The following is a 26,580-nucleotide window of genomic DNA, read 5'->3' as shown; positions in this document are numbered from 1 at the left end:
ATGATACCCGTTTACCCTACCCGTATCGTATTCAATAAGACGGATATGGGTAAGATTTTTTTTTTCGTTAGCTTATTAGGTATGGTATGGGTAAGGTTTTTTTCATTAGATAAATGAGTATGAGTACGGGTAAATACTATTTCGTACCTAGAGTAACAGGTAATTATATAAAATAAATTACATCATGAGAAAATATCTGCATGTTATTGTAAGAAGAATATTATGCTAAATATGTTTTTTTTTTATTTGAATGTTTTGTTATTTAGTTAACAAATTGAATTTGTTAGAAAAGTTATTTGTAATTTTGGATTTGTTTTACTTCAGAAAAAATTATTAGTTAGAATTAATTGTATATTTGTTTTTTAATTATATATATTAGTAATTGTGATTGCATATATATAACATGATAAGTTTTAATAGTTTATTTGTAAAAATAATAAAACTATTATATTTGTATTATTCGTTATTCGTCCACTACCTTTTCGTTACTTGCTAATTTTAACGGATAGATAGAGTAAAACAAATTCTTAACATATATAGATCGCATATAGATAAGATTAAGAAATATGAATATGAAAATAATTTCATCCTACCGTATCGTAACCATTGAAACCCCTAATCGCATCATCATATCAGGTAAAGCGTAAGATGGTCCGCAGTCCACATCAAGGCGACTCAGCTCAGCATAATTCAATTCCGTTTCAGGAAAGATTTTATGGGAAAATGGACTCATCCATTGCGAAAAAACGGAGATGAACAAAACTCGAAATTGTGACCCTCTTCTTCCCCGAGTTCTCTTTCCCTCTGCATAAGTTTTTGTTGTTTTCCCTCTCTTTTCTCTCTCCCCATCCCTCTCTTCTCTCGTCTCCAATTCAAAACCCTAATTTTAAACCTAGACCTAAACCTGGAAGCGCACCTCGTCATGAAATGGGAGATGGAGGAAGTAGAGGCTGTGCTGGAGAAGATCTGGGACCTACACGACAAGGTTAGCGACGCCATCCACTCAATCTCTCGCTCGCGCTTCCTCAAATCCATTGGTAAAAATTCGAAACCTTTCTCTGGCGATGGCATCTCGGCGGTGCATCCTCCTGCGGGCGGCGGTGGTGGTGGGGGAGCTGATCGGAGGAACGGATTCGTGTTTGTGAAGGGGTTGGATGAGGCGACTGTATCCATGGCTGAGGCGAGAAGTCTCAACTCCATTAGAACCGCGCTGGAGGACTTAGAGGATCAGCTCGATTTCTTTCATGTGAGATTCCTGATCCTTTTTTTTCATTATTTACCTTGCAATTTAGGGGATATGAAATAATCAGATGGTTGACGAAGTTTCTGAAGTAAATTTCACCTCTTGCTGTTGTAATTTTGAGTACTAGCTCCAACTTGGGACTTCTGATTTTATTTTGCTTTTATCATATTTATTTATATGGGAGTTTCATATAGTCTGATTTTCTGTTAGGAAAATATGGGGATAGAAGGTCTGTGTCAATTTGATCCATAAGGATTTGTGTAAACTGGTTATATTAGATTGTTGACTAAATCATTGAAACTGCCAGTTGCCAAGGTTAGTCTTGTTATTCTTTGTCATGCATATACTAGCTTGATTGCAGATCTAAGGCCAAATATGTTAACAAGTTTTTCAACAAGCTGTCTTAGAATTCTAATTTATGAAGTTAGCATGTTTTCCATGCCTTCTTTCTTCTAATTTTGACCTTTGTTGGTGAAATCAAAACTCAGTAATTTCTTCAGTTGAGCATTCCGGTGTCAGTTGAATAGATCACTTCTGTTGAACATGCAGTAAATGTAATGGTATTGGGAAGTTTTAAAATGTACCAAAATTACAAGCTACTATATAAGAATAGAACTACTGTTGATTGTTTGATCATATTGTCTTCGATGAATTCACATGGAGAAAATTAGCATGATATTGACCATGCAAATTATAATAAATCCAGAAGTATACTCGTGTAAAAGTGCATTAAAGTAAAATTTTGTCGGACAGCGTGTTGAGTTATATGTCTCTTTTCTTATTTGGCATATGCTTTTAGTTGGCTAAAAGGACATGGTGACAGATGTTAGAATAATCTTCAAGTTGATAAAGACCATTGTGTAAGCCACGTGTTGTAGAAGCTTCTGATTTCTTTTTGTTGTGTCTGTCACTCTAACAATAAATCTTAGCAAAAATTACTGTATTGGCAGCTAGTAATGGATACAAGGCATAACTGTATAGTATTTGTTTTTTACCATATCAGAAGAATAATTCATAATGCAGTTGGTACTCAATCGATGCCAATATGTTGATGATAGATTGTTCTCTTCATTTTTTTTTAAAGGGTCATTTTGTGGCAATTAACTCAGAAACACATTTGGTGCATGTGACACAATCCTCCAATTGATTTTTTTTTTCTTCAGACAGTACAGTCACAACAGCAAGCTGAATGGGATGCAGCCATAGCACGAGTTGAACAGAGCCGTTCACTTCTGGCGATGCGATTGGCCGAGCACCAGGGCCGAAAGTACAAGGTCATTGAAGAAGCAATGGCTTTTGTCAGTGACATCAACACCGACACCCACAACTTTGTCTCTCATGAAGATCAGTGCACAAAGGATCTCAAAGATCAGTCTGACAAGGAGCAGAGGCTGGGGCTGGGGATGTTGATGCAAGTCCTGTCTTCCAGTGCTTCCCTTGCCAAGGGCTCCGTTGGGGGCATTTTAGGTAACGCGGCTGTGTTTGCTGTTAGCATGCTTGCACTGTTGCAGCTGAATCAAATGGCATGCAGGATGGGAGGTAAGGGTAATTTTGGGAAGAGAAGGGAAATGTTTGATAGAAGTATGCGGCTATCCATTTCTAGGGGGTAATTGTGATGTGGTGTTTTGTGGCAGTTTTAGCCGTAGCAGTTCTCTGTGGGTTTGTGCTGATGCAGAATTCCTCATTCTGTCAGTGAGGCAAGTATACTTTTTCTTATGGTGTTTTTGCTTCAGTAGGGTTAGTGTTGAGAAATCAAAGTCAATTTTTGCAGTGCTTGTAAATGTTCATTTTTCCTGGGGCTTTAGTTTTTGTTTTTCTTTTTCTTTTGGGTTTGTATTGAGATGTCAATTTTGTTAACCTGTTTGCTGTAAATATCTGAGCTTGAACAGTTTTTGTAGTCAAAATAGTCTGGCTGTAACAGTGTCGAATGATATTCTGTCTATGCAAAGCAATTGGCTTTGCATTTTGAATTCCATAATTGTGCTGATTTCAACTTTGAAAGACTTTCTTTATTGGTACATCTTGCTTTCTTGCTTTGATTTTATTCTTTCCGTCTCTTATCAGCAAAGAGGAAGAAACGATAAGATAACACTATTACACATTTTTTGTTGCGGTATGCACTTTTTGTTCCCGACTAATGTCGGTGATGAGCCTAGTTAAAGAACCACATTCTTATCTTTTGCTTTTAATTTGCCTTTTACAAACTGCCTCTCATTTTTGAAGACTCTAGGGTGTGATGCTAATTTAATTGATCTCAGAAGATTTTACTAATTGTCACCACTCTCTATGTGTCATAACTTTGTTAATTTTGCTGCTGCTATTTTAGCGAGAGCCAAATGTGATTAATCGAACCTAATAGTCAAAATACCAAAAACAAATATTCCCTTTTAAACATCAATAAATATTTTATATAAAAAGGCAGAGGTCTAGTATGTCAACTTACATTTAATTGTCTATGAAAGATCTCCTATTCAAGTTTCGTAGTTATAACATTCCATATCATAAGACATGTTTTTTGCCACTAGAGCAAATACTAATTCTTCTTATTAAAAATAATTGATAAATTCAACTGAATATCCTTACTCTTTTAAGTTGAACAAAGAGAGATTCATACACAAAATCTTATCACGTAAGCTAGGAAAAATCATCATTTCAGTTCGTAGATAAATAAGAAAAGCAAATTCTACGGTCGTTTTCAAACGAAAGGTCTCTTGCAAACAAATTAAGGTATTAAACAAAAATTGATTGCCTTTCACAATCATGTTCCCCATGATTCTTTGCCAGGGACCTCAACAATTCTTGACACTACATGATAAATTCTTAAAGTAGTTATTGAATAAATAAATGAAACCCCAATGCCAGAATTTTGTTTGCATCAACAGAATCATTAAAGAGCATCTTCACTAGTGTTGCCAGGTTGGTCAAACCATTAAAGCACCGGCTATATTTAATGAACTAAAATAGTTTGTTTGGGTCCCCCTTTACTAAATCGTAACAAATTGTGGGACCCGCTTCTTTTTGTTAAATAATTCCCCACTGTCCTTTCCTACAAAGCAAGGAGCCAAATCTATACAGCGGGCCAATTGCGACATGTCTTATAGTTTTCTATTAATTACTATTGTTTAGTTAATGTAATGAGTAGGGAGACATTGTTTTTGTTGGTTTAAAACTCGTTGGTATTTTCATTAATCAGGACAAACTAATTATACATAATTTCGTACCGGTACATATAATATTTGTATCAGTACATTAAATATTACAACTGATTTCTTTTACAAAAGTAAACAAAAAAAAAATCAAAAAATAAAAGCAGAATCAGGTTTTTTGTGCTCAGATCGGTAGATATATATTGAGTTTGCCAGATTTTCTGTGCTCGTGCTCAGATTGGTAAATTATGAGCCTGCATAATTTATTGCCGTTAGCACAAAACATTACGGTTGAAATCAAGGCGGGACAGGGGAATCCAGAGGAGCCTTCATGCTCAGATGAGATTTGTGCTTGATTTATTCAAACAGAAATACGGCAAGAACAAAGACAGGTCGAAGCAGAAGAGAATGAAGAAAAGAAGAAGAGGAGGAAGAAGATCATATCACTGCTAACAACATCACTGTCATCAACCATAAACACGTCCTTTATTTATGTATATAGATAGTAGATACTACAGGCGAGGTAGGGAGAATTCACAGCACCTCCATCCGAACTCAGTGAGTCGAGAAGAGAGAGTAGTGAGATGAAGCGGTGACCAAATCCATTAATAAAAGCACTGCTCAGATTGAATGAGACAGAGTGGACCGGATAGAATGAAAGAAGGGAGAATTGAGAGCAAAAAGCGGAAGAAACGATGGACTTCTTCCACTCTCAAAATCTCTTCTCAAATCGCCAAAGTCGCTATCTCCAAAGAAACTGCAGTAGTGAGACATTGTTATTTTTAAATTTTCATAACTCTTTTTTATAGTAAAAATTAGATTCAAATCTCCCCACTTAAATATTATAAATAGGGGTCCTCTAGGACTGATTCTTAACTCTTATGTTTTGTGTTTATAATTAGAAATTTCCACATTACTGATCCAAAATTACATATTTAAAGTTTCTTTATGGAGTATCCAGTCTGTCAGTTGATAATATATTCGTTTGATTTGTCATTTTATGAAATTATGTACCCACAATTTTTAAGAGTCAACTTAGATTTTATTGAATCACAAAAAAAAAAAAAAAAAATTTATTCCTTACTCAAGCAGCGCAGCTCCATTTAATTTTGGCAATGTGGTCTCGAATATATAATCTCAATTACTCAAACGGCCTTGATTTATATCAGGGTACTACACCCGTAATTTATATCAGGAGCATAAAAAAAAAATACTAGTATAATTAGGAGTGTCAATGAATACGGTAAGTGTCGGATGAAAGTATTTTTATATTCATACCTGTTACAAATTGTCTTTATATGTATTATATATTTATCTACTACGAATTACTTTACATGTACCTTACCTTATCCGGGACAAGTTGTCGGATAACGAAACAATAACTGATAAATAACGGGTAATGCTATTATAATAATAAAAATTATTTCACAAATTATATACGTGTTTTAAAGGTCTAAATTTTTTTGAGATTTGCTGAAATTTATTTATGTATTTTAATGGTTAATTAAGTGTAACACAACTATCAAGAATAGTTGGAGAATTAATATTCATTGCTTATTAATATATATAATTTTTTTTTATAATTTTCCAATGAGATAAAGATACATAATAGGCTTTACCCATACCCTTACTCGTTTAGATAATGAAAAAAAAAATCTCTATCCATACATGTACTCAATAAGTTTACAAAAAATAAAAAAATTGCCCATACCTATCTTTTGAAATACAGTATGAGTCAGGTAAATAGATAAAACGATGCCATTGACGCCCCCAAGTATAATTAGTGGGTTTGCTACAGATTATATATAGATTTATTTTCAAATCTATGTATAATACTTCCATATATAACAATCCGGTTATTTTAAAAAGCAGAGGGTCGAAATTTAAAAATGCAGAAATAAATATATTATGTAAACCTGGGTTGTACTAAGGTTAGAGAATTTTTGTATACAGTAAATTTTAAAAAAAAGAGAGATAATAGAAAGCATATTAAGAAATTTTTATAGGTAAAAAAGTAAGTAGGAATTTTACAGATTTTAATTTTTTAATCGGTATAATTTCTATCGATTCAAATTAGTTCTTTTATAATTTAATAGAAAATAGCGAAAGTTTATGTTTTAAAAAAAAACTTGTTTTAAATCGGTAGAAATTCTACTATTTCAAACTAATTCAAATTTTAATTCAATAGAATTTCTATTGATCCTTATACTCATGAAAATATATTAGTAGTATTTCTATTTCTTTCTCTCTTTTATAATATTTTTATCCAGTCTATTTCTCTCTCTTTTATAATATTTTTTATAGACAAAAAGTTCTCCTAAGTTTGGATAGTGGGGAAATCATTGCTATATATTTTTTAGTCTGTCGGCAATTTGTTGACACAGTTGCAATGTGGGGGCGGAGGATGCTTCATTGTATTTCTGACTTATTTACACAGTAATTACACTATGATCAATAGTTCGTTGCACAGTAATACAGAAAGTGGGTGCAACAAGAATTTTTTTTTTTTTTTTTTTGGATTATAACAAGAACCTTTTGAGGAACAAAGAAAAACATTGAATCAAACAGTCAATATCCTCGGGAGCAGATCACCTGCCCCCTCAGTCACTGTGGGGTGGGGTCGGGTTTAGGATGGGTGGGGCCGGGTTTAGAGTATGGGGTGGGTGGGGCCCACTAACAGTGACTCTGGGGGCAGGAAATTCCTACCCCCAGGAGTGCAGGAGATTCGATCCCAATATCCTCTCCTTTCCTCCATCTGGCTACACGTGTCCACCTCATACACGTGCTCCCCAATTCTTTTTCCCCGATCCCTGTGTAAATTGAATTATTATTTATATACTCGACGTCTCTACATATTAAATACGATATATAAATAAAACAATTGTTACTTAACTAGTAATGATATAGAAAAAAATATTGTTATTTATATACCCGTATGATTCCAAAGACGGATCGTACGGGTGCTAAGTTACTCTATAATTATAAAATTTTAGTATATTGAAATTTAGTTGAATTTTTTTTTTTAATTTTATATGAACTAGCTCTTCTAAAAAATTATCACTTGTCTACTTATAATCTAGTGGTTAGAATTTACTTTATAGTTGTGGAGAATTTTAGTTCAATTTTCACTAACAATATATTATTTATTTTAATTTTAAGATCTCTTATCATGAATTTCTAGTTTCGCCTTTGTGTATACGAAAGTAAACACATTACTCGAATATTAATTACATCTGTTTCAACAATTTAAATTTATCATTTAAACTTATTCAAAAGATTTTTGATACCATATCGTTAACTATAAATAACACGCTAGTCAAATTCTACATATACATATTAGATGGACCATCTGATCTATATATGGGGGGACAAGTATCTTCTCTATTATTGTATAAAATTTCCTTCACTTTATAGGTTGAGATTAACTCCCAGTTGCTTTGAGATTCGGGCTAGAGCAGGCGCAATATTATTGGGCTTTAAGATTCGTGCCAAGTTAAAAGGAACGGTCCAGATCCAATAATTATAAAAGATTCTCTATTATGTTACCGGGGAGGATCTGAATTCATAAATGGGTGCATCCTGCCTGCTTGGGATATAAGATGAACAATTTATCAAATGATCAAGAAAAATGAAAAAAAGTAGACAATTTACCAGCATATAACTAAATGAAGAAATTCTGTATGAACATTAAGAGCACCTAGATCTCAATTCTCTCTTGGGCTTTTGACAGGTCTACATCATTAGAATTTATAATGTAAGACAAAGGTCTCACAAATTGACAAATAAGACAGCATTAAGGCAAATATTAAATTAAGACAATATTGGGTACTTATTCTTCAATTTTTATTCCCCTTAAATCCGAAACCATAGTTGAACCAAAGATGTGACCCAAACCATAGTTGAACTAAGCAAGTGAATAGATTAAATATCAATTAATATGTGTGAAAAATTATCCTTAAGCTTGAAATTTATATATTGAACTAAAGATAAATGACGGTGTATGAAAATTTATCGTTTAATTAATTCGGTCTGAAAGATTTTATAGTCCCTATAGGAGTACTGAACATTGTGATACCAGAAATGTTGATTGAGCATAATCTTCAGTATTAATGCGAACTCAAACACAGCAGTATAACTGAGCCGGTACACTGGTACCACTGCATCTTTTAAAGTTTTAATGGAAAACTACTGAGCCAAGCTCACAGCCTATTACATCAGCACAAAAATAGCTGTAACAACTTCTGCAAAAAATGGAAAATCTAGAAACTCAGTTCTATGCTCTTCAGTCTGCTACCAATACCGGTACTAGTGAGGCGTACCAGACTGCAACAAGCCGGCTCGGTCTGAGCTAGACCAACCTCATGGCTCGCAAGTTTTAGCAACGAGCGAGCCAACATTTGAATCCGAGCTAAAAAAATGGCTCGTGGCACGCTTGTTTTGGCAATGAGCAAACCGAGCTAGCTCTTGAAAGCTCGTGGACCAAAAACTCAAATGTATTAAATAATGTATTATAAAATCAACTACCATAAATTAAGTTTGTAACTAAATTCATACATACTAAAATACTAAATCTTCAAATCCATACAAACATAGTTCACAAAATAAATTCATGCATACTAAATTCACACAAATTCATACCAATTCAAAAACTTATACTTGGACCAAGCTAGCTCGTTAATAGCTCGGTCCACTAACGAATGAGTTGTTAGCGAGTAAGTCAGATGCAAATCACGATCGATCCACAAGCTACGAGCTTTTTTGCCACCCCTAGTACCAGTATTCTCCATATTATCAGCTAGAAGGTTCAAGAAAGGTAGGCTTTAAATGGGACTTATATCTAATATTCGTTGGCATCAATATATTTTGCATTTTATTCAGTTCTTATTTCAAACCCGGATCACAGGACTATTATACTCCTATATGAACCCATAGATCTAAAGTGAACACATTGGATGGATTTGTTGATGTCAACAACCAACATATCGTAGATAACACATTGGTTGATCAATAAAATGAGTTTGTTTTAGATTGGATCATTGGATGGTCCAGATAGAGAAAATAAAATCCAGCTATTAATGTATGAAATACTAATTGACACAGACTTGGTCCCTCATCAAAGCCATTTTATCATTTGTACAATAAAAGAATGGGAGAAAGATAATTCCTACAAGAACACTGATTTAGGAGATGAATAAAACAATTGTGTTTTATAAGTTGAATCAGATCGAAAGTTGATGGGATCAGATTGAACCCTCGACTCGGATCCATAACTGCATAAAATTCTGTGATGTTATTCCATGGTAATGTAAATAAATCAGCTGTTATTTCAAAGGAATAACCGGAACCTATTATTGCAAATGAATCAGATCGAAAGTAGATGGGATCAGATGGATCCGTCGACTTAGGATTCATAATTGCAGGAAATCATGTGATATTATCCCATACTAATGTAAATAAATCAGTTATTTCAAAGGAATAACAGGAAGCTGTTATTCAGATCCCAACCGTTTAAAATTTTGAATTGCAACCCATAAATAGATAAGATCTTCAATCTTCTCTCAACGGACCAGGTGTTGATAAACGAATACGAGGTACTTATTTAGAAGTTATAAACGGAAACCGAGTGCCGGACTGAAATTATGATACGGGCCAGAAAACTATCCTTATTTTTTTTTAATTCCCAACCAGCCCAATTAAAAATAACATGCGGAGTTCGGGGACGCTCCCTCGGCCCATAAGGCTTCCGAATTGAAGCCCAGTATCATACGGAAATTTATAGTTTGTTTCTTAAGGAGCTCAGTGTATGAGTATCATTACCTCCGAGGCTCCGACAGTGGTCTACAGTGGAAGGTGCAAATAGCATTAGCAGGGGAAATTGGAGTCCGGAGGACAAGGGGATATGCAACATGTTAAACTTTGTTCTTCTGGATTTGTCTTTTATCGTTTTTTTTTTTTTCAAATCATACTTTTCTTTGTCCTTTATGTTCATTTTTGTCTTTGGCAGCTGTAAAGCTTGGAATATCTTTCCAATTGATAACTACACCAAAAGGTTATCTCAAACATTTGCAATTGACAAAATTGTTATAATTTGAGTCGCAATTTGGACTTTGTATTGATAGTTTATGATATTAGTATTATTATGGATATTTTGAGTCGCAATTTGGACTTTGTATTAGTTCAATATGAATAATATAATTTTTAATCAATTTGTTATTATTTATTGTTCTATGAGACTTAGATAATGTTGATATTTAGTACAAATATATATTATAATTTTTATAAAAAAGAAACGCTATGTAGCATAGCTTTCGCTATAGCTTTTTTTGTAGGTTTTTCGCTGTGACGCAATAAACACTATTTACAACCTTGGTTATTTCTTTGAGGAGAGTTCAAGCCCCAAGTTTATGATGTCTCATCTTATCTCAAATTTTTTATCCTCATTTTCAAAGTTCAAAAAGTCATCTGAATCGCTCAATATTATCTCATATTAAAATATGGTTGGAGACCAAATGTTATATTTTTTTATAAACTTTTTACTATATTTTCTAGAAAAGTACAAAATTGCTATTTTTGGACAGTCTAAAATAGTGATTTTATAGCTATCTAAAAAAATAGTAAATTATTTTCGAAAAATATAAGATTTGATATCCAAATACATTTTAATATGAATATCATGTAAGTGGTTTGAATCGACTGTTTAGATTTTAAAAACAATAATAAATAACATAAGTCACAATGAGACATTTTAACCCTCCTCTATATCTACTATACGTTGATCTTAATAAATGGTTTGTATTTTCACATCACGTTAAATGTGAATTTTTGAAATAATTGTTATGAATTTGATAGAATTTCATGAAGTGTTGTGATTTGAAAAATTACTACATGAATACATTAATAAAAAATAATCTACGAAAAATTATTGAATTGGCCACGTGAAATTGAAGGCCATAAAAATAACCCATGAAAATATGAATGATAGTAAGTGTTTTAATATTCAATTTATACGCGGTATGCGCAAAGCCACCGCATACTTCATACTTCATATGCAGTATGCGGATGCATATGTGGATTTTTTATGCGGACTTATATATGCGGATTTTAAATGAGAATTCATGTATATATAAACAAGTATACGGTATTATGTGGTAAAAACCATTAACCGGTATTTTTATCGCTGTTAATATACTCTAAACCGGTAATATGTGGTATAAATCATTGTTAATATACTTTAAACCGGTAATATGCTCTAAACCGCATATTCGGACCGAATATAGATTTTCTATTCATATTGCAACTGAATAGAAATATTTGACCGAATATTCAGCCGAATAGACCGAACATTACTACACTGATGATAGTCATTACTTATTAGCATGGAACTCAACTACATCTGCCTCATTTGCATAGAGATCTATGGAATTAATGTCAATTGCATATGGACATTTTTTTTTACCGATGCTAGTAATACAAATTCTAGCAGTGTTAATCAATATGTTTAAATTCAATAAGTTATTAAATAAGCTGCTGCTAATTAATTACAAATTACAAATTAGATCATTCTTCATTTTCTCACTTTGGTATTTGACATCAAGGTTACAAATTACTTGCTTTTTTTTTGTCCAACTGATCTGATTTTATATATATTGTTTTGTAAAGAATAGCATAAACACATCTTTATTATAATAAACAAAAAAAATCAATTTGTTTACATCAACCTATATGACAAATTCTTCAAAAAAGTAAGAATTGGAAATGTTGATCATACCAATCTTGGATTAATTCTCCAATGCACCAGCTGTCATTCATTTCATTCTTCTTCTGCATTCACTTGTCAATCACTACACATTTAATTTAATAAAAGCAAGTAGTTCACGAGCTTTCTTTGAGAGACTTTTAGTTGATACTGAACCTACATTGACACCAAATATAACAAATATCATGTTAAGCAAAAAAAAAAAAAATCAAACTAATAATTTGATGAACAGAACTAGAGTTAGGTCCTCTCATTAAATTTTAGCAAAGGGGACAGCCAAAATAGGAAATTTTTTCTGTAGAAACTAAGAAAAAGAAAGAGAGAGAAACATAAATAGTACATTATATTTTTAATTGGTAGAAAGATCAGTAGAAATTCTACCGATCTAAACCACCTTGTATTTTTTTTCCTTTAATTTTTTTCTAACAAAGTATAAAAGGTTTTTACAAAAAACAGATACAGTATCTTAAAATCTATATATAATAGAAATATTTCATCTATTATTTGAAAAACTTTTCTTTTACCAGAAATCTAATATAAGAATGATATCTATCTATGTATTAGATTAAAAAAAAGATAACTAAGTTTGAATCGGTAAGAATTCTACGGATCTTTCTACCAATCTAAAATACAGTGTACTCTTTTTATTTCTTTCTCTTCCTTTTTTTAAAATTTCTAGAGATAAAAAATTTCCACCAAAATACTGTGGAGGGAAATATATATATATATATATATATATATATATTTCGCCGTAAAGTTTGAATAAATTTTTGAAAGATGCCATGAACATATTAATCTCCATAGTTCAGTCACTAATTGTCCTGGAGTGTACTAAATGGGCCAGTAGTAGGCCCAGAAAATATACGACCCAACTGCCGCTTGTGTATGGTCCGGTAACGGTGCAGAGGACAGACATACCGGCCCCACCTCTGACATTGACCTCACGAGGCTCGTCATTCCACATGCACAGTTGCCTCATCGTTGCCAGAGAATCTAATCTGTTCCTTCGCTCCACGGTCATTAGCTTATTGGCTAATTGCCAAGGATATTATTATTATTATTTTATATATAAAGGATTAGGATACAACGTCTTAATAAGAGATTTAGATTTTTGACAGTAAGATTGATTGATAATATTTTAATTAATAATTTTAATACCTTTATCTCAAATTACAAATATTTTAAAAAAATAGATGTCAGAAATATAAATCTTTATAAATTTAAAACTATTAGTTGAATGATCAAATTTATTTTAGATTTATTATTATCAAGTATATGATGTTGATAAAATATAGATTCTAAGTGCTGAATTTTAAAATTATAAACTTTTTAGTGTTTTCAAAAGTATCAAATTAATCGGCCATTTTTATTAATATCCTTAAAAAAAAAATTAATAATGCCCCTACATTAAATTTCTTGTTAAAAATGTCCCAACCGCCAGGCCCACGGGCGGCCCAAAACACAAGCGGACCGCCCATCCCACTGGCGGGTCACTTCAACTGGCGGGGCGCCCCTGGCACGGGCGGTTCACTGTTCACTTTTTTTTATTTAGAGAGATCTTAGTATTTTGATTTGAATAATTTTGTGAAAAAAAAAAGTTTTCTTATTTAGAGTGTATGTCAAAAAATAAAATATTTGATATATTTACGAAGTGATGTCGTAAATCTTTATAACTTTGATGTTTTTTTTTTGTGAACTTTTATTTTATTTGTCAGTCGGTGAATTTTCAAAGTTTAATTTTTGAAAAAACTTTAAATAGCCATAACTTTGGCTAGGAAACTCGGATTTACGCGTATGAGCACTTTTCGGAAAGGGAAGAATGGGACGGGCCCGTTTTGCCCCGGTGGAACACCAACACCGGGCATCGTTGTATCGGAAGCATTAGAATTTCAAAAAAAATATCGTTTAGGGTCTCAAAAATTCAGTTTAAGTTTTCGTTCGACGGTAGGCATTAAAAAACAGCGATTTTCAAACCATCTTAATAAATAGTAAAAAAATTCAAAAAAAATGTAAAATTTGGTTTCCAAGCACATTTTAATATAGATTAAACATCTAACGGTTTGGATCGGCTATTTGAACTTCAAAACTAGAGAACCGCCCATCCCACGGGCGCTCCACTAGTGCTCCGTTTAATTCATGAAGTAGCGTAGCCTTACTCTACATGTATATATATGTATATTATATATATAATATATGTATATTATATATATAATATATGTATATTATATATATAATATATGTATATTATATATATAATATATGTATATTATATATATAATATATGTGTATGTATATATTTATAATATATACACACACACACATATATATACATATATACATATATTATAAATAAATGAGTTTATAAAAAAAAAAATTGTATATATGTTTATATGTGTATATGTGTATATGTGTATATGTGTATATGTGTATATGTTTATATGTTTATATGTTTATATGTGTATATGTGTATATGTGTGTATATGTTTATAGGTGTATATGTGTATATGTATATGTGTATAATATACATATATTATAAAAACCAGAATAAAGGCCAAGTCCTTAATTAGTGTTATATTTAGACTTGTGATATCCAACTAACAAATAAAATCAAAGTTCACCAAAAAAAAAAAAAAATCAAAGTTATAAAGATTTACGACATCACTTCGTAAATATATCAAATATTTTATTTTTTGGCATACACTCTAAATAAGAAAACTTTTTTTTCACAAAATTATTCAAATCAAAATACTAAGATCTTTCTAAAAAAAAAAAAAAAGTGAACAGTGAACCGCTGCCAGGGGCGCCCCGCTAGTTGAAGTGACCCGCCAGTGGGACGGGCGGTCCGCTTGTGTTTTGGGCCGCCCGTGGGCCTGGCGATTGGGGGCATTTTTAACAAGAAATTCAATGTAGGGGCATTATTAATTTTTTTTAAGGATATTAATAAAAATAGCCGCAAATTAATCCCCTCTTTTATATTCCAAGTCTATGAGCAAATTCATGTAATTTAAAAATATTAAAGTTTAAAAAAAAAATCCATTTAAATTAAAAACATCCAAGATCCTTCTATAAATCTTCTTATATAGTGAAGAAAATGGGCTCCAATAGACGACTACCTAGCTTAGTCATCTTATTGTGTACATATTAATTCTTTTTAGCGAATATTTTGTACATATTACTTGGTTCCCACGTTCAACCCTAATGTGATTTTATCTCTGACGACCGCGCGACATCCCACCTTATTTTGTACATATTATCTAGAGCATAGAGGGCTACAGTGCTATGGCTCAATATTCGAGTTTTTAAAATTCTAACGATCGATCTGAACTGTTCATCTTGTTCTCCATATTAATATGTGTTTGGAGACCAAATTTTACATTTTTTGCCCCCCCCCCCCCCCCCCACACACACACGAAAATTCTAGATCCGTCCCTGTTAATGCTATTTTATGAATGAACTATCCTATCCTACATTATAATGAAAAGAATCTAACTAAAAGAGGGGGGTTGAAGGATTCTTTCAGTTAGGTAGTTATTTAATCGGCTTGTCAGAAGAGTAATTTTTTTTTTTACTTAATTTTTTAGTTTGTTCAAAAATGGATCGGGCAGAAAAATACGAGCTTGATTGGAATTTACGCAACAACTTTAAAGCTTGTGTTAAATTATAACAGACGGACAGGATTTAAACTCAAATTTAATTAGCATATAAAGAATAAAGAAATTCAATTTCTAGAAAGATCTGCGGTGTCAATATATCTACCCATATTTCTATGAGAAAAAATATGCCGAAAAGAAATACCTCAATGTAAAATAAAATAGAAAAATTATTTAGCAATCATGGAAATCAAATAATTAATAAATAGTCACTGTATTAATTACATTGTGGAAAAATATAGCAGTTAGAAAGATATTTAAATAGAGTTAAAATTGTCTATGCATTCATTTTTTGTAAAAGATTATGTTAATATAAATGTGTGTGGTGTCTGTTAGTGTAATAATCTAGAAGTCAATAATACGATAATTTATCATAAATCTTTGTTCATGAATTGAATGTTTATTTATATATCATTTTGTTGCCTTGAGTATTATTGAATTTATGGAACATTTCGAGTTCATGACTGAAATTGTGAAACTCCATAATATAGATAATATATACTCTTAAAAAGTCACTGACCAAGGTAATTAGCAGGAACACTAATTACCACGATAAGGTTAGTATGTGGATTAAAAGATGGTTAAGTTTTACAAACCACCTGACACGAGATGTCATTTTAATCACATAGATACATGTTCTAGGAACATGGTATTTGACAGACCCCGAATGAAACATTAAATAGAATTGTGTTCGTGTCATTTATGTTTTCATTCAGTGTCAGGTTCTACAGTATAAGGTATTTATCGTTCCCACTGAGAAATATGTATGTGTGATTGTTATCTACCGCTGTCCGTAAAAAGCAGTCATAAATTACAAGAGTAATTATATTTGATAATCTGCTCAAGATCAAGAAAAGATTCAGTTAGCATCGTGATATTGTACAGTACAGCATCATCTGTGTAATTGGATGGTCATGATGTGTTGCCAGATGCCACCCTTGATTATAGAAGTTAAAACAGTTTTAACTCTATTTACCAACATAACACAGATCCTATTGGGTCACACCATATAGGAGTTAATCGGAGAATCTTATTGTGATTGATTATAAATTGGTTATGATCAATAGTAAGATGGTTATAATTAATTATACGTGTTATAATTAAATTGTAAATGTTATGTAATAATAACAAGCAAAAACATTGGTTAATTTATAAACGTGTGTGACACGTTGTATAAAAGTTAACCGGTTAATTTATAAATGTGCAGGACACGTTGTATAAATTACCGAAACAACAAACCGCAAGAAAAATATATATATAATTGTTCAGAATAATTATACGAATATTATTTGTGTTCGGGCCGAGGGCATTCGGGTCTTTTCAGATTCGTCCTTATCCGCATGACATGTCATTGATCCTATCCAGATAACATGTCATCAATCCTATCCACAAGGGCAAAATGGTTATTTCACACCTATGCCACCTTGCATGTGTAGAAACATGGAGAAGAGTGTGGAAGGGTGTGGAAGGGGTATTTTGGTCATTTCACATATAAAAGGATAAGGTGTCAATGGCATACCTTGTAAATAGGCCGAACTTGGAGGGCATTTTGGTCTTTTGCAACCGACCTTAAACACTATAAATAGGGGTGGAGGGGTAGAGAGAAAATTTGCTAATTCACTCATACCGTTTCGTGTCGAAACGGATCGGCATTTTCTCTCTTTCTCGGTTTCTCTCCCAAATATTATTTCGGTTGAGAAAAGAAAGTTATACGTAGTTGACGTATAATCTTGCGGGTTGTTGTGGAGTATATTTACGGGATCGATGAATAGTGTTTTACCGAATTTCGTGGTATGTCAGTTTTGCATATTGATGAAACTGAGCAACCGAAAATTCGTGTTTACGGGTTTTCGTCTTTTCCCCGTGAATAGTGTTTTTGCATAATTCCGCGGTTTACGGTATTTCTGGCAGAAGAAATAAACCGCTCTCCGGTTAGTCCTGGTGGATAACCGATAGAGGCATCAGACGTCTGATGCTCCGTTCCAAGTCGATTCCTTCCCTGGTGAGGCTCTACTCGCTCGGTCTGCATTCCAACTGTGATTTGGAAACAAGGTATAAATATGTTATATTAATTTATTTAATTTGTAAGTAGATTAAAGTTTTAGAAATCAATCATGGAGTAGATCTGTAAAATGATTAAATTGGGTTTTGATGCCAAAGGAATACTGAAGGTGGACCGCCTTCAAAAGTTTCCTGACATACCCCGTTTAATCCTGAGCTTAAGTTGGCCGTAGAAATTTTTGTTCTACGGTCATTCCGCACCTTAAACCTAAACGGATTTTGGTTACAGCACCGTGAAACCCCAACAGTGTCAATATGCCTACTCATATTTTTTATGAGAAAAAAGATGCTGAAAGGGAATATCTCAATGTAAAATAAAATAAAAAATAAAATAAAAATATTTAGCAATTATGATTCTATCAATGTAAAAACATGTAGCTAAGATTCTAAAATTATTGCAACTTGCACCTTGGTGGTCCCTTTTTGTCTGTCCTCTTCATTGATGATCATGAAACAAATTATTATAATAGCTGAGAGCCGGAGACGGACAAGTTATATATGTTAACTAGAGGTAAGCCTCGCGTTGCTTCGGCAAAATGAAACCAATTTACAGAAGGAAAAAAATATAAATAATGCTTGTTTTTTTCTTCTTTGATCAAGGTTGTGTAACATTAAAGGTGGACTCCTTACTGCATATACATAATCCAACAAAATCATCAATCATATGCAGCCTACACCATTGTAGCCAAATCTGAAAATTTCATTAGAAGTATAGATAAATTGCTGATATTATGTTGGATATTCTCCTCCAGCAGCAATGTTCCTACACAATTAATAAAACCTGTTATTGCTCTTTACAAACAAATATTAGAAGATGCATTTCAATAGTGGTAGATCCAATCTCAATAGCAAAAGTCGAGCCTACTGTATGCAACACCGAGTGTGTATCTATTGATGTGCACTTTGATTTACTGGTACCCCATACCGGATGACTGAGGACAAAATGGTACTGGTATGCCGTACCATATGACGAAAGTTGGTTGGTACTAAACTGGTAACAGTGGTAAAAAAAACCATCATAACACACTTATCTGCTATTATATATCTTCAATTCCAAATCAAAATGACATGAGATGATGTAAAAATAACATGATCATCATAGATACACAGATTTTATTGAAGTTAGATAAAGTCATAATATGGATCTCTTTGCAAATGTATCTTGTGAAGCAAAGCTTAATTCTTCCATTTCAAGTAACAAAATTGACAGCAGTTTTGCTGCAATTCCATTCAACTCTGACACACAACAATAGATCTGACCAGACAAAATTTGAATTTGGTATCTTACATCAAGCACTGAAAGCAATGGAAAGCCCAAAAGTAAGGACGATACCTTTCATGTTAAGTCAGGGATATGGGCCGGCTCCTTGAGCTGTGGATTGACTAATCTTGATGTAACTGCATGTGGGTTTCTAATGTCTAGAAAAACATTGTTGAATTTGACTATATGTCTATAGTATAGTAAGACATTAAGATAGCATGTTGTACAAAAAACTTCATATATTAATTTTTGTAAAGCAAAGAAAGTTAGTCTAACTGATAAAGATTCAACACAGCCAAAGCCATTTTGCAAATTCGAAGTAAATTAGATTAATTCGAATATCAGAGGCATATGATTCAATATCTAAGTACTGTTCATTTTCCGTGTTCGAGGGTTTTTCATTTTTTTTTCTTTTTGGTTGAAAGATAATAGAAGGAAAAAATGACGAACAGTAAAATTAATGTACGTTATTCTTACAGCATTCTTAAAGTTGGAAGTTGTGTAAAGGGAAACTAAAACCATGAAAAATTAACCATACTTGAACTGTAGAAACATTTGATTTGCAATAGACTGGAAAAATAGCATAAACAATACATAAATAATAAATTTTTACTGATTGTTGTGGTATCTTGTTGGACGAGCAAGTCATTTTCTAGTACATAAAAAATAACTGAAGCATAACTGAGTTCAGCCCAATTGTTTTATAACCGAAAATCAAATTAAATTTTACTGAAAAATAACCGAGTTCTCCATACCAGAGGAAAAGACAATTAACATATGTGTATAAAACAATAAATAACTTGCATATACCTCCTCATATAAGCTTAAGTATATTTTGTGGCAGCCGATTAGTTTTGGTTACCTGTGAATTTAAAGAAGATTCTCTTAAAATAAGTGTGGGCTAATCCACTGTGCTGCCCATATGATTCTCTTAAAATAAGTGTATCAAAAGTCGATGCCACCTACAGAAAATTAAGAATCTATACAAATAGATAACAACTTGAGAGATTTAAAGAAGACATCACAAAAGTCTTTAAAAGCTACTTTACAACCTGTGTAAAAGCGTATGGAGAATGTTAACTTGACAAAGTGCTATTTTTTATGTATTGTTTATTCTATTATTTATGTCTTAGTTTGCTGGACAATTAAGCTTAGACTTTTCATTTCATAACAAAAAAAAAAAAAATTAGCTGTAACATGAGTTCATTCCAAATAGACAAGTATCCTAATATCAATTAACAATGCACGAAAATAATTATGTAGCCATAAAATATCTAGCCATAATAATTGGAGGGCAATATTTGATGTAGACAGCTACCATAAGTAAAATTAATGCATAATAGTGGCTAATTTATATTAATACCTTCAGCACAACACCCACAAACATCTCTGTATTATCTGATTTCAATATTCTGCAAGAACAATATGAAGAATAAATTAACACAGTGAAAAAAATAATCAAATAAATTGTATAGATGGAAATAAACTGTATAAATAATCAAACTCCTCTTATTGTTTCTCTCCATTTGAACCCCTGGCAAGTGGCCATTGGCTCGGAAACGGCATGAATTTGCCTTGATAACTGCTCGTGCATTTATTTTTTCTCTATTTCAAAACCAAAAACGCATGAGAATCTTTTTGAAAGAAAAATATTTAAAACTTCAATTTTTTTCTTCTTTTGAATATCAAGTTCTCCAATAAGAACTACATACTACATACCTCTTGTAAGGTCTTGTCTGGGCTGGAGGTGTTCGAACTGGAGGGATTATTCAATCAAAGCTAAGCGGAGCTCAACCAGTTGATCTTCTCTGTAAGGCAGTCTTTTTCTAATTTAACCACTGATTTTTCAACTAATCCACTTTTCATTGGTGTTAATTTCTTCAGTTCCTTCAATCTCTCTTCCTGCCACCTTTCCACCTCCTGTTTGAACGTCCATCACTGTTTTTTATTTTTATTTTTAAAGAAAAAATGCAATGGGAATAAAGTTTCTAAACTCTTTAGGGGCAAAAAAAACTAAGATGCAAAAACCGAATTAAATCAGTCACTCACCATGAATTCTATCTATATGTAAATTTAATATATAGTCTCTATACACTATTAAAAATATATCTACAATTTTTAATAATGAGTAGCTTTGTTGTTTCACATTTCTCAAATAAGTTAAATAAGAATTCAAAAGGCAGAACCGTTACTGTGAATTTAATAACGAAGTTGGAGTGCTGTTTATGTAGATATTGGAGTAAAGTCCCTGATTCATTTTTTGATAACTTGCATTATGCATAAGTTTTGTTGACCTTCTTGAAATTATGAAGGTCATAAAAAGCTATAATTCTAGATTGACTAAATTAGCTCATATATAATAGTGGTCTTCACAACATAAGAATAGCTTGCCATACTCACCTTCAGTATTTCACTCAAGTTCTTCAAAACCTATTAAGACACAAATTTTAAAATGCTAGTAACAACTTATTTGTCTATCACAAATGAACAAAAAGTCTTTCATTAGAAAAATATTTCCTAATTCCAAATTACAATAGCAGGGATCATAATTAACATGTTATGCATAAGAATTACATGGTTTAGTGATTAACAGGTTCAGGTTGAAGCACTAGTGGAAAAACTGGAATCAGGATCGGCCTATCTGGATCGGTTATATGGGACAACCAATCCTAATAAGTATCTGGATCGGTTTATTTAACAAAACCGATCCTAAAAACTATTTAGATCGGTTTTTCATAATAACTGATCCTAATTTATTACTATTAGGATCGGTTTTTTGTGGGAACTGATCCTGATAGTTTAATCATTTGGATCGGTTTTTATTAAAAACAGATCCTGATAGTATCAGGATCGGTTCTAACTAAAAACTGATCCTAATAGTTCCAACTATTAGGATCGGTTTTTGGTTAGAACCGATCCTGATAGTAATACATATTTTTTAATAAATTAGAAAGGTAATTATTTTTTTATTCCTTGAATAAACATATTAGTTATACAAATGGAATGTAAGTATATTCAAAGAATCAACCTTTTTCAGAGCTACAGTCATCCAAAATTCAAATAATCAACATTTTTCAGTCTGACTATTCATTTGGTTCTTCATCTGACTCCGAAGATCCTTCATCCATCTCTTCCCCTTTCTTTGATGATCCTTCAACTAACTTTTTACACAACTTTTTTTTTATTAAAGTATGTATCTTCATATTTCTCTCGGTAAATCCTACTGGCACCAAAAGGGAAGAACCACCCACTTGTCCCCTCTTTCAGTCCTTAATGGAAATGACTGGCGAATTCCTTTGCATTGTGATTGTATTATCACGACCGTACACCTCTTGGTTCATATGTTTATTCTATGGAATTAAAAAAAAATTATATCTTTCTAGTTTCTTAAAAAAAATATCTATTATTTTTTTCATAAAGAACAATTGCTGAATTTTTATTAGGATCGGTTTTGTTGATAATAACCGATCCAGATACTATCTGGATCGGTTATAATGAATAAAACCGATCCAGAAGGTATCTGGATCGGTTATAATGAATAAAACCGATCCAGAAGGTATCTGGATCGGTTATAGTGCCTAAAACCGATCCAGAAGATATCTGGATCGGTTATAATGCATAAAACCGATCCAGATGTTAATGTTATAAATTTTACAAATTATCCAGAACCTATCAGGATCAGTTCTTAAATAAAACCGATCCTAATAGTCAACTATTAGGATCAGTTTTTATAAGAACCGATCCTGATAGTATCAGGATCGGTTTTATTTCTAACAACTGATCCTAATAGTGCATATAAGGCTGAATTCAGTTCGATTTTTGTCAGAAACTCGTCTCTCTTCCTAGGTCTCGCCTCTCTTAATTAACGCAACAGCTATTTCGCCCTGCTAATACTCAGCTATCTCAGCTCTTTTTCTCAGGTACATTTTGGTCATCTCTTTTCTCAAATTTGATACTAATGGAGCCCTAAACCCTAAACCCTAAACCCTAAATCCGGCCTATACAAGTGGGTTATGATCCTCGCTCAAAATCTAAACCTTATAAATTTTGATTTAGCTCTTTTATTGGTTCCACAAGCTTTTAAGTTTGAATACCTCTTATCATTTCAAGTTTTCCTTTAAATGCGGATATTTGGATGCACATGCTATATGTCTAATTTATGAGGAAATATATTAGCTATATATGACCTATATATTCTTTATATGTTGAGATTTTCTTTACAAGTTTGAATACCTCTTCTTATTTCAAGATTTGCATGCACACACTTTTGAGTTTGCTATATATATGCTATATGAGCATTTTTTTTTATTTCAACTTGTAGGATATATGCTATATGTACATCTCTTAATTAGGTTTCGATTTTCCGGATTAATTTTGTAGATTGGCTATTGTTGAGAGATTTGGTGCAGCGATCTTCATCTCACTCGGTACGGCATCTAAAAAAGTTGTAAGTACAACATGCAAATAACTCATGTTTAATTAGTTTTGTGCATGCATGAATGTGTATTTTGATAGCTAGAGTACGTACATAGATGTATTTATATTAGATATTTAGCTAGAGTATTGTATTATGAGCCAAAACCGCATGATTAATGCCTTTAGGTCATGATACCCGTTCAAAATTAATCCATTAGGGATTAATTTTGAATAGTCCCCATTTTGGGACTACTCTTTGAATAATTTGTCTCATTTAGGATGTGGTCACATGTTAGTCGTGTTTTAGCATTTAAGAAAATTTCGGCAGCATTTCCCCTTAGTTCCCCGAGTACTCGGGGAACTAAGGGGAAATGCTGCCGAAATTTTCTTAAATGCTAAAACACGACTAACATGTGGTCACTACTGAGACAAAGTATTCAAAGAGTGGGATAGGATGGTAACCCGGCCCTATGTAAGCCCTATTGTGAACAGAATTGAGTACCCCAACCTTGTTCTTAATTAATTGTGTTTTATTATAATTGCAGATGGACCGCAGTTGGATGTACGAAGCATCACGTCTATCTGATGAATATATGACAGGTGTCGAGGAATTTATCAGAGTTGCTATGGAAGATATGGCGAGCAAAGGGAGTGCACTCATGTCGTGTCCTTGTCGTGATTGTAACAATGGTCAAAAAATTTCCAACCCGACCCAAGTGAAGAACCATTTAATCCGTCGTGGATTCAAGCAAGGATATAAGTGTTGGTTATGGCACGGTGAGAGTTTGTCAACCGGCATAGGTACTGGTACTGAGCATCAGGATTACCATACCGGTGATAATGACGGGAATAATCTCCGGGGATTGGAAACCGACATAGGCACTCGTACCCAGCATCAGGAATACCATACCGAAGAAAATGATGATATGGTGGTAGATAGGTGTGATAATTTTGATCAAATGTTACGTGATTTAGAAGAGGATTTTGATAATGATAAGCAATATTGTTTATTTGAGAATTTGTACGAAGATTCTAATAAGGAATTGTATCCTGGTTGTTCGAAATTTTCAAAATTGAAAGGTGTATTAAAATTATATAACCTTAAAGCATCTAACGGTTGGAGTGATAGAAGTTTTACCGAGTTATTACAAATTTTGAAAGAAATGCTTCCGGATGGGAACGAGATACCACCTAATGTTTATGAAGCGAAGAAAATATTGTGCCCAGTGGATTTGGAAGTTCAAAGAATACACGCGTGTCCAAATGATTGTATATTATATCGAAATGAGTATAAAGATCTTCACGAGTGTCCAAAATGTGGTGTATCACGTTACAAACCAAAGCAGATAACCAGCGATAAAAGTGATTATTGTAACCCGAATAAAGGACCTCCGGCAAAAGCATTGTGGTACCTCCCCGTGAAACCGAGATTGAAACGTTTGTTCTCAAATGCTAAAGATGCAAAATTAGTGCGTTGGCATGCAGATAACCGGAAAAAAGATGGAAAATTACGGCACCCCGCTGATTCTCCTCAGTGGAGAAATATTGACAGAGAGTTTCCCGAATTCGGACGTGACCCTAGAAATCTAAAGCTTGGGCTGAGTGCAGATGGAATAAATCCGCACAGTAGCATGAGCAGCAAGCATAGCAGTTGGCCGGTTCTATTATGCATTTATAATCTTCCGCCTTGGTTATGTATGAAACGCAAATACATCATGTTGACCTTGCTCATATCAGGACCCAAACAGCCCGGGAACGACATAGATGTGTATCTAGCACCATTAATTGATGATTTAAAAGAATTATGGCAACCCGGAGTGCCGATATTTGATGCATACAGTAAGGAGAAATTCACTTTACGGGCCATGCTTTTCTGCACCATTAATGATTTTCCGGCTTATGGAAATTTATCCGGTTACAGTGTCAAAGGAGAGAAAGCGTGCCCTGTTTGCCTGGACGATACAGTCGATGTGTGGCTACCTAACTCCTCTAAAAACGTGTACATGGGTCATCGTAGATTTCTTCCTGCCAACCACGTACACCGAAAAAGAAAGAAAGAATTCAATGGGAAAACCGAGAATACCAGAGCAAATTATCCGTTGACCGGTAAAGCTGTTTACTCGCGAGTAAAGGATATCACAGTTCAATTTGGGAAATTTAAAAAAAAGGCGGTGAGAAAGAAAGGGACACCGAAAATTAGTTGGAAGAAGAGGTCAATATTCTGGGATTTACCATACTGGCAGCACTTAGATGTTCGACACTGTCTCGATGTGATGCATGTGGTTAAAAATGTGTGTGATAGCCTGGTTGGAACATTATTGAATATTCCGGGTAAGACTAAGGACGGTATCAATGCTCGGAAAGACATGCAATTCTTGAACATACGGTCGGATCTACAACCAACAGAGAAAGAAAGAGAAAGTGGAAAAACTTGTATATATCTAAAACCCGCAATGCATACGCTGTCGAAAGAAGAGAAGAAAAGCTTATTGGAATGCCTTCATGGTGTCAAAGTTCCATCTGGATATTCTTCGAATTTTAAAAACCTAGTTTCACTGGAAGATTTAAAATTGACAGGAATGAAGTCTCACGACTGTCATGTTTTAATGACACAGCTTCTTCCTGTTGCAATTCGGGGCATATTGCCAAAGTGTGTTAGGCAGACCATCACGAAGCTTTGCTTTTTCTTTAAGGCCATCTGTTGCAAAGTAAATGATACTGTTACGCTAGATGCTATGCAGAAGGAGGTTGTTGTCACTCTTTGTCATCTTGAAATGTATTTTCCGCCGTCCTTTTTTGATATCATGGTTCATTTAATCGTTCACCTAATTAGAGAAATTAAGATGTGTGGACCTGTCTTCTTGCGGTACATGTATCCGTTCGAGAGATACATGGGCTTGTTAAAGGCATATGTAAGGAATCGATATCGGCCTGAGGGCAGCATTGTAAGAGCTTATGCTGCCGAAGAGGTTATTGAGTTTTGTACTAATTACATGGACGATGCGAAAGCTATTGGCATCCCTAAATCTCGGCACGAGGGTAGACTT

The 26,580-nt window shown here is 33.3% G+C and overlaps 2 protein-coding genes across 2 annotated transcripts in view; one reads left to right on the top strand and one right to left on the bottom strand.

The window, feature by feature from the left end:
• The first annotated feature begins 748 nt into the window (after positions 1 to 748).
• On the top strand, positions 749 to 3,235 carry PDV1 (plastid division1). The gene is made up of 2 exons (XM_078321110.1): positions 749 to 1,246; positions 2,407 to 3,235. Exons 1-2 carry the CDS (start codon positions 923 to 925, stop codon positions 2,851 to 2,853), a joined length of 771 nt encoding a protein of 256 aa, XP_078177236.1. The 5' UTR covers positions 749 to 922; the 3' UTR covers positions 2,854 to 3,235.
• An 8,890-nt stretch (positions 3,236 to 12,125) lies between these two features.
• Positions 12,126 to 26,580, bottom strand: part of LOC144571959 (NDR1/HIN1-like protein 2) — a 36,854-nt gene continuing 22,399 nt past the window's right edge. Inside the window, exon 2 of the mRNA XM_078321355.1 lies at positions 12,126 to 12,301. Within this exon, the coding sequence (XP_078177481.1) occupies positions 12,286 to 12,301 (16 nt within the window). The 3' untranslated portion in view covers positions 12,126 to 12,285. The remainder of the gene's footprint in view (positions 12,302 to 26,580) is intronic.

The sequence above is a fragment of the Carex rostrata genome, chromosome 19 (assembly GCF_964058835.1).
Source record: "Carex rostrata chromosome 19, lpCarRost1.2, whole genome shotgun sequence".
NCBI classification, from domain to species: domain Eukaryota; kingdom Viridiplantae; phylum Streptophyta; class Magnoliopsida; order Poales; family Cyperaceae; genus Carex; species Carex rostrata.
This window is presented reverse-complemented; position numbering and strand designations above follow the sequence as displayed.

What these genes read in the sequence shown, in the direction of transcription:
- PDV1 (XM_078321110.1), top strand. Translation starts at nt 923, where the DNA reads ATGAAATGGGAGATGGAGGAAGTAGAGGCTGTGCTGGAGAAGATCTGG. An exon ending in ATCAGCTCGATTTCTTTCAT is followed by an intron (nt 1,247 to 2,406) that starts GTGAGATTCCTG and finishes TTTTTTCTTCAG; the next exon opens with ACAGTACAGTCACAACAGCA.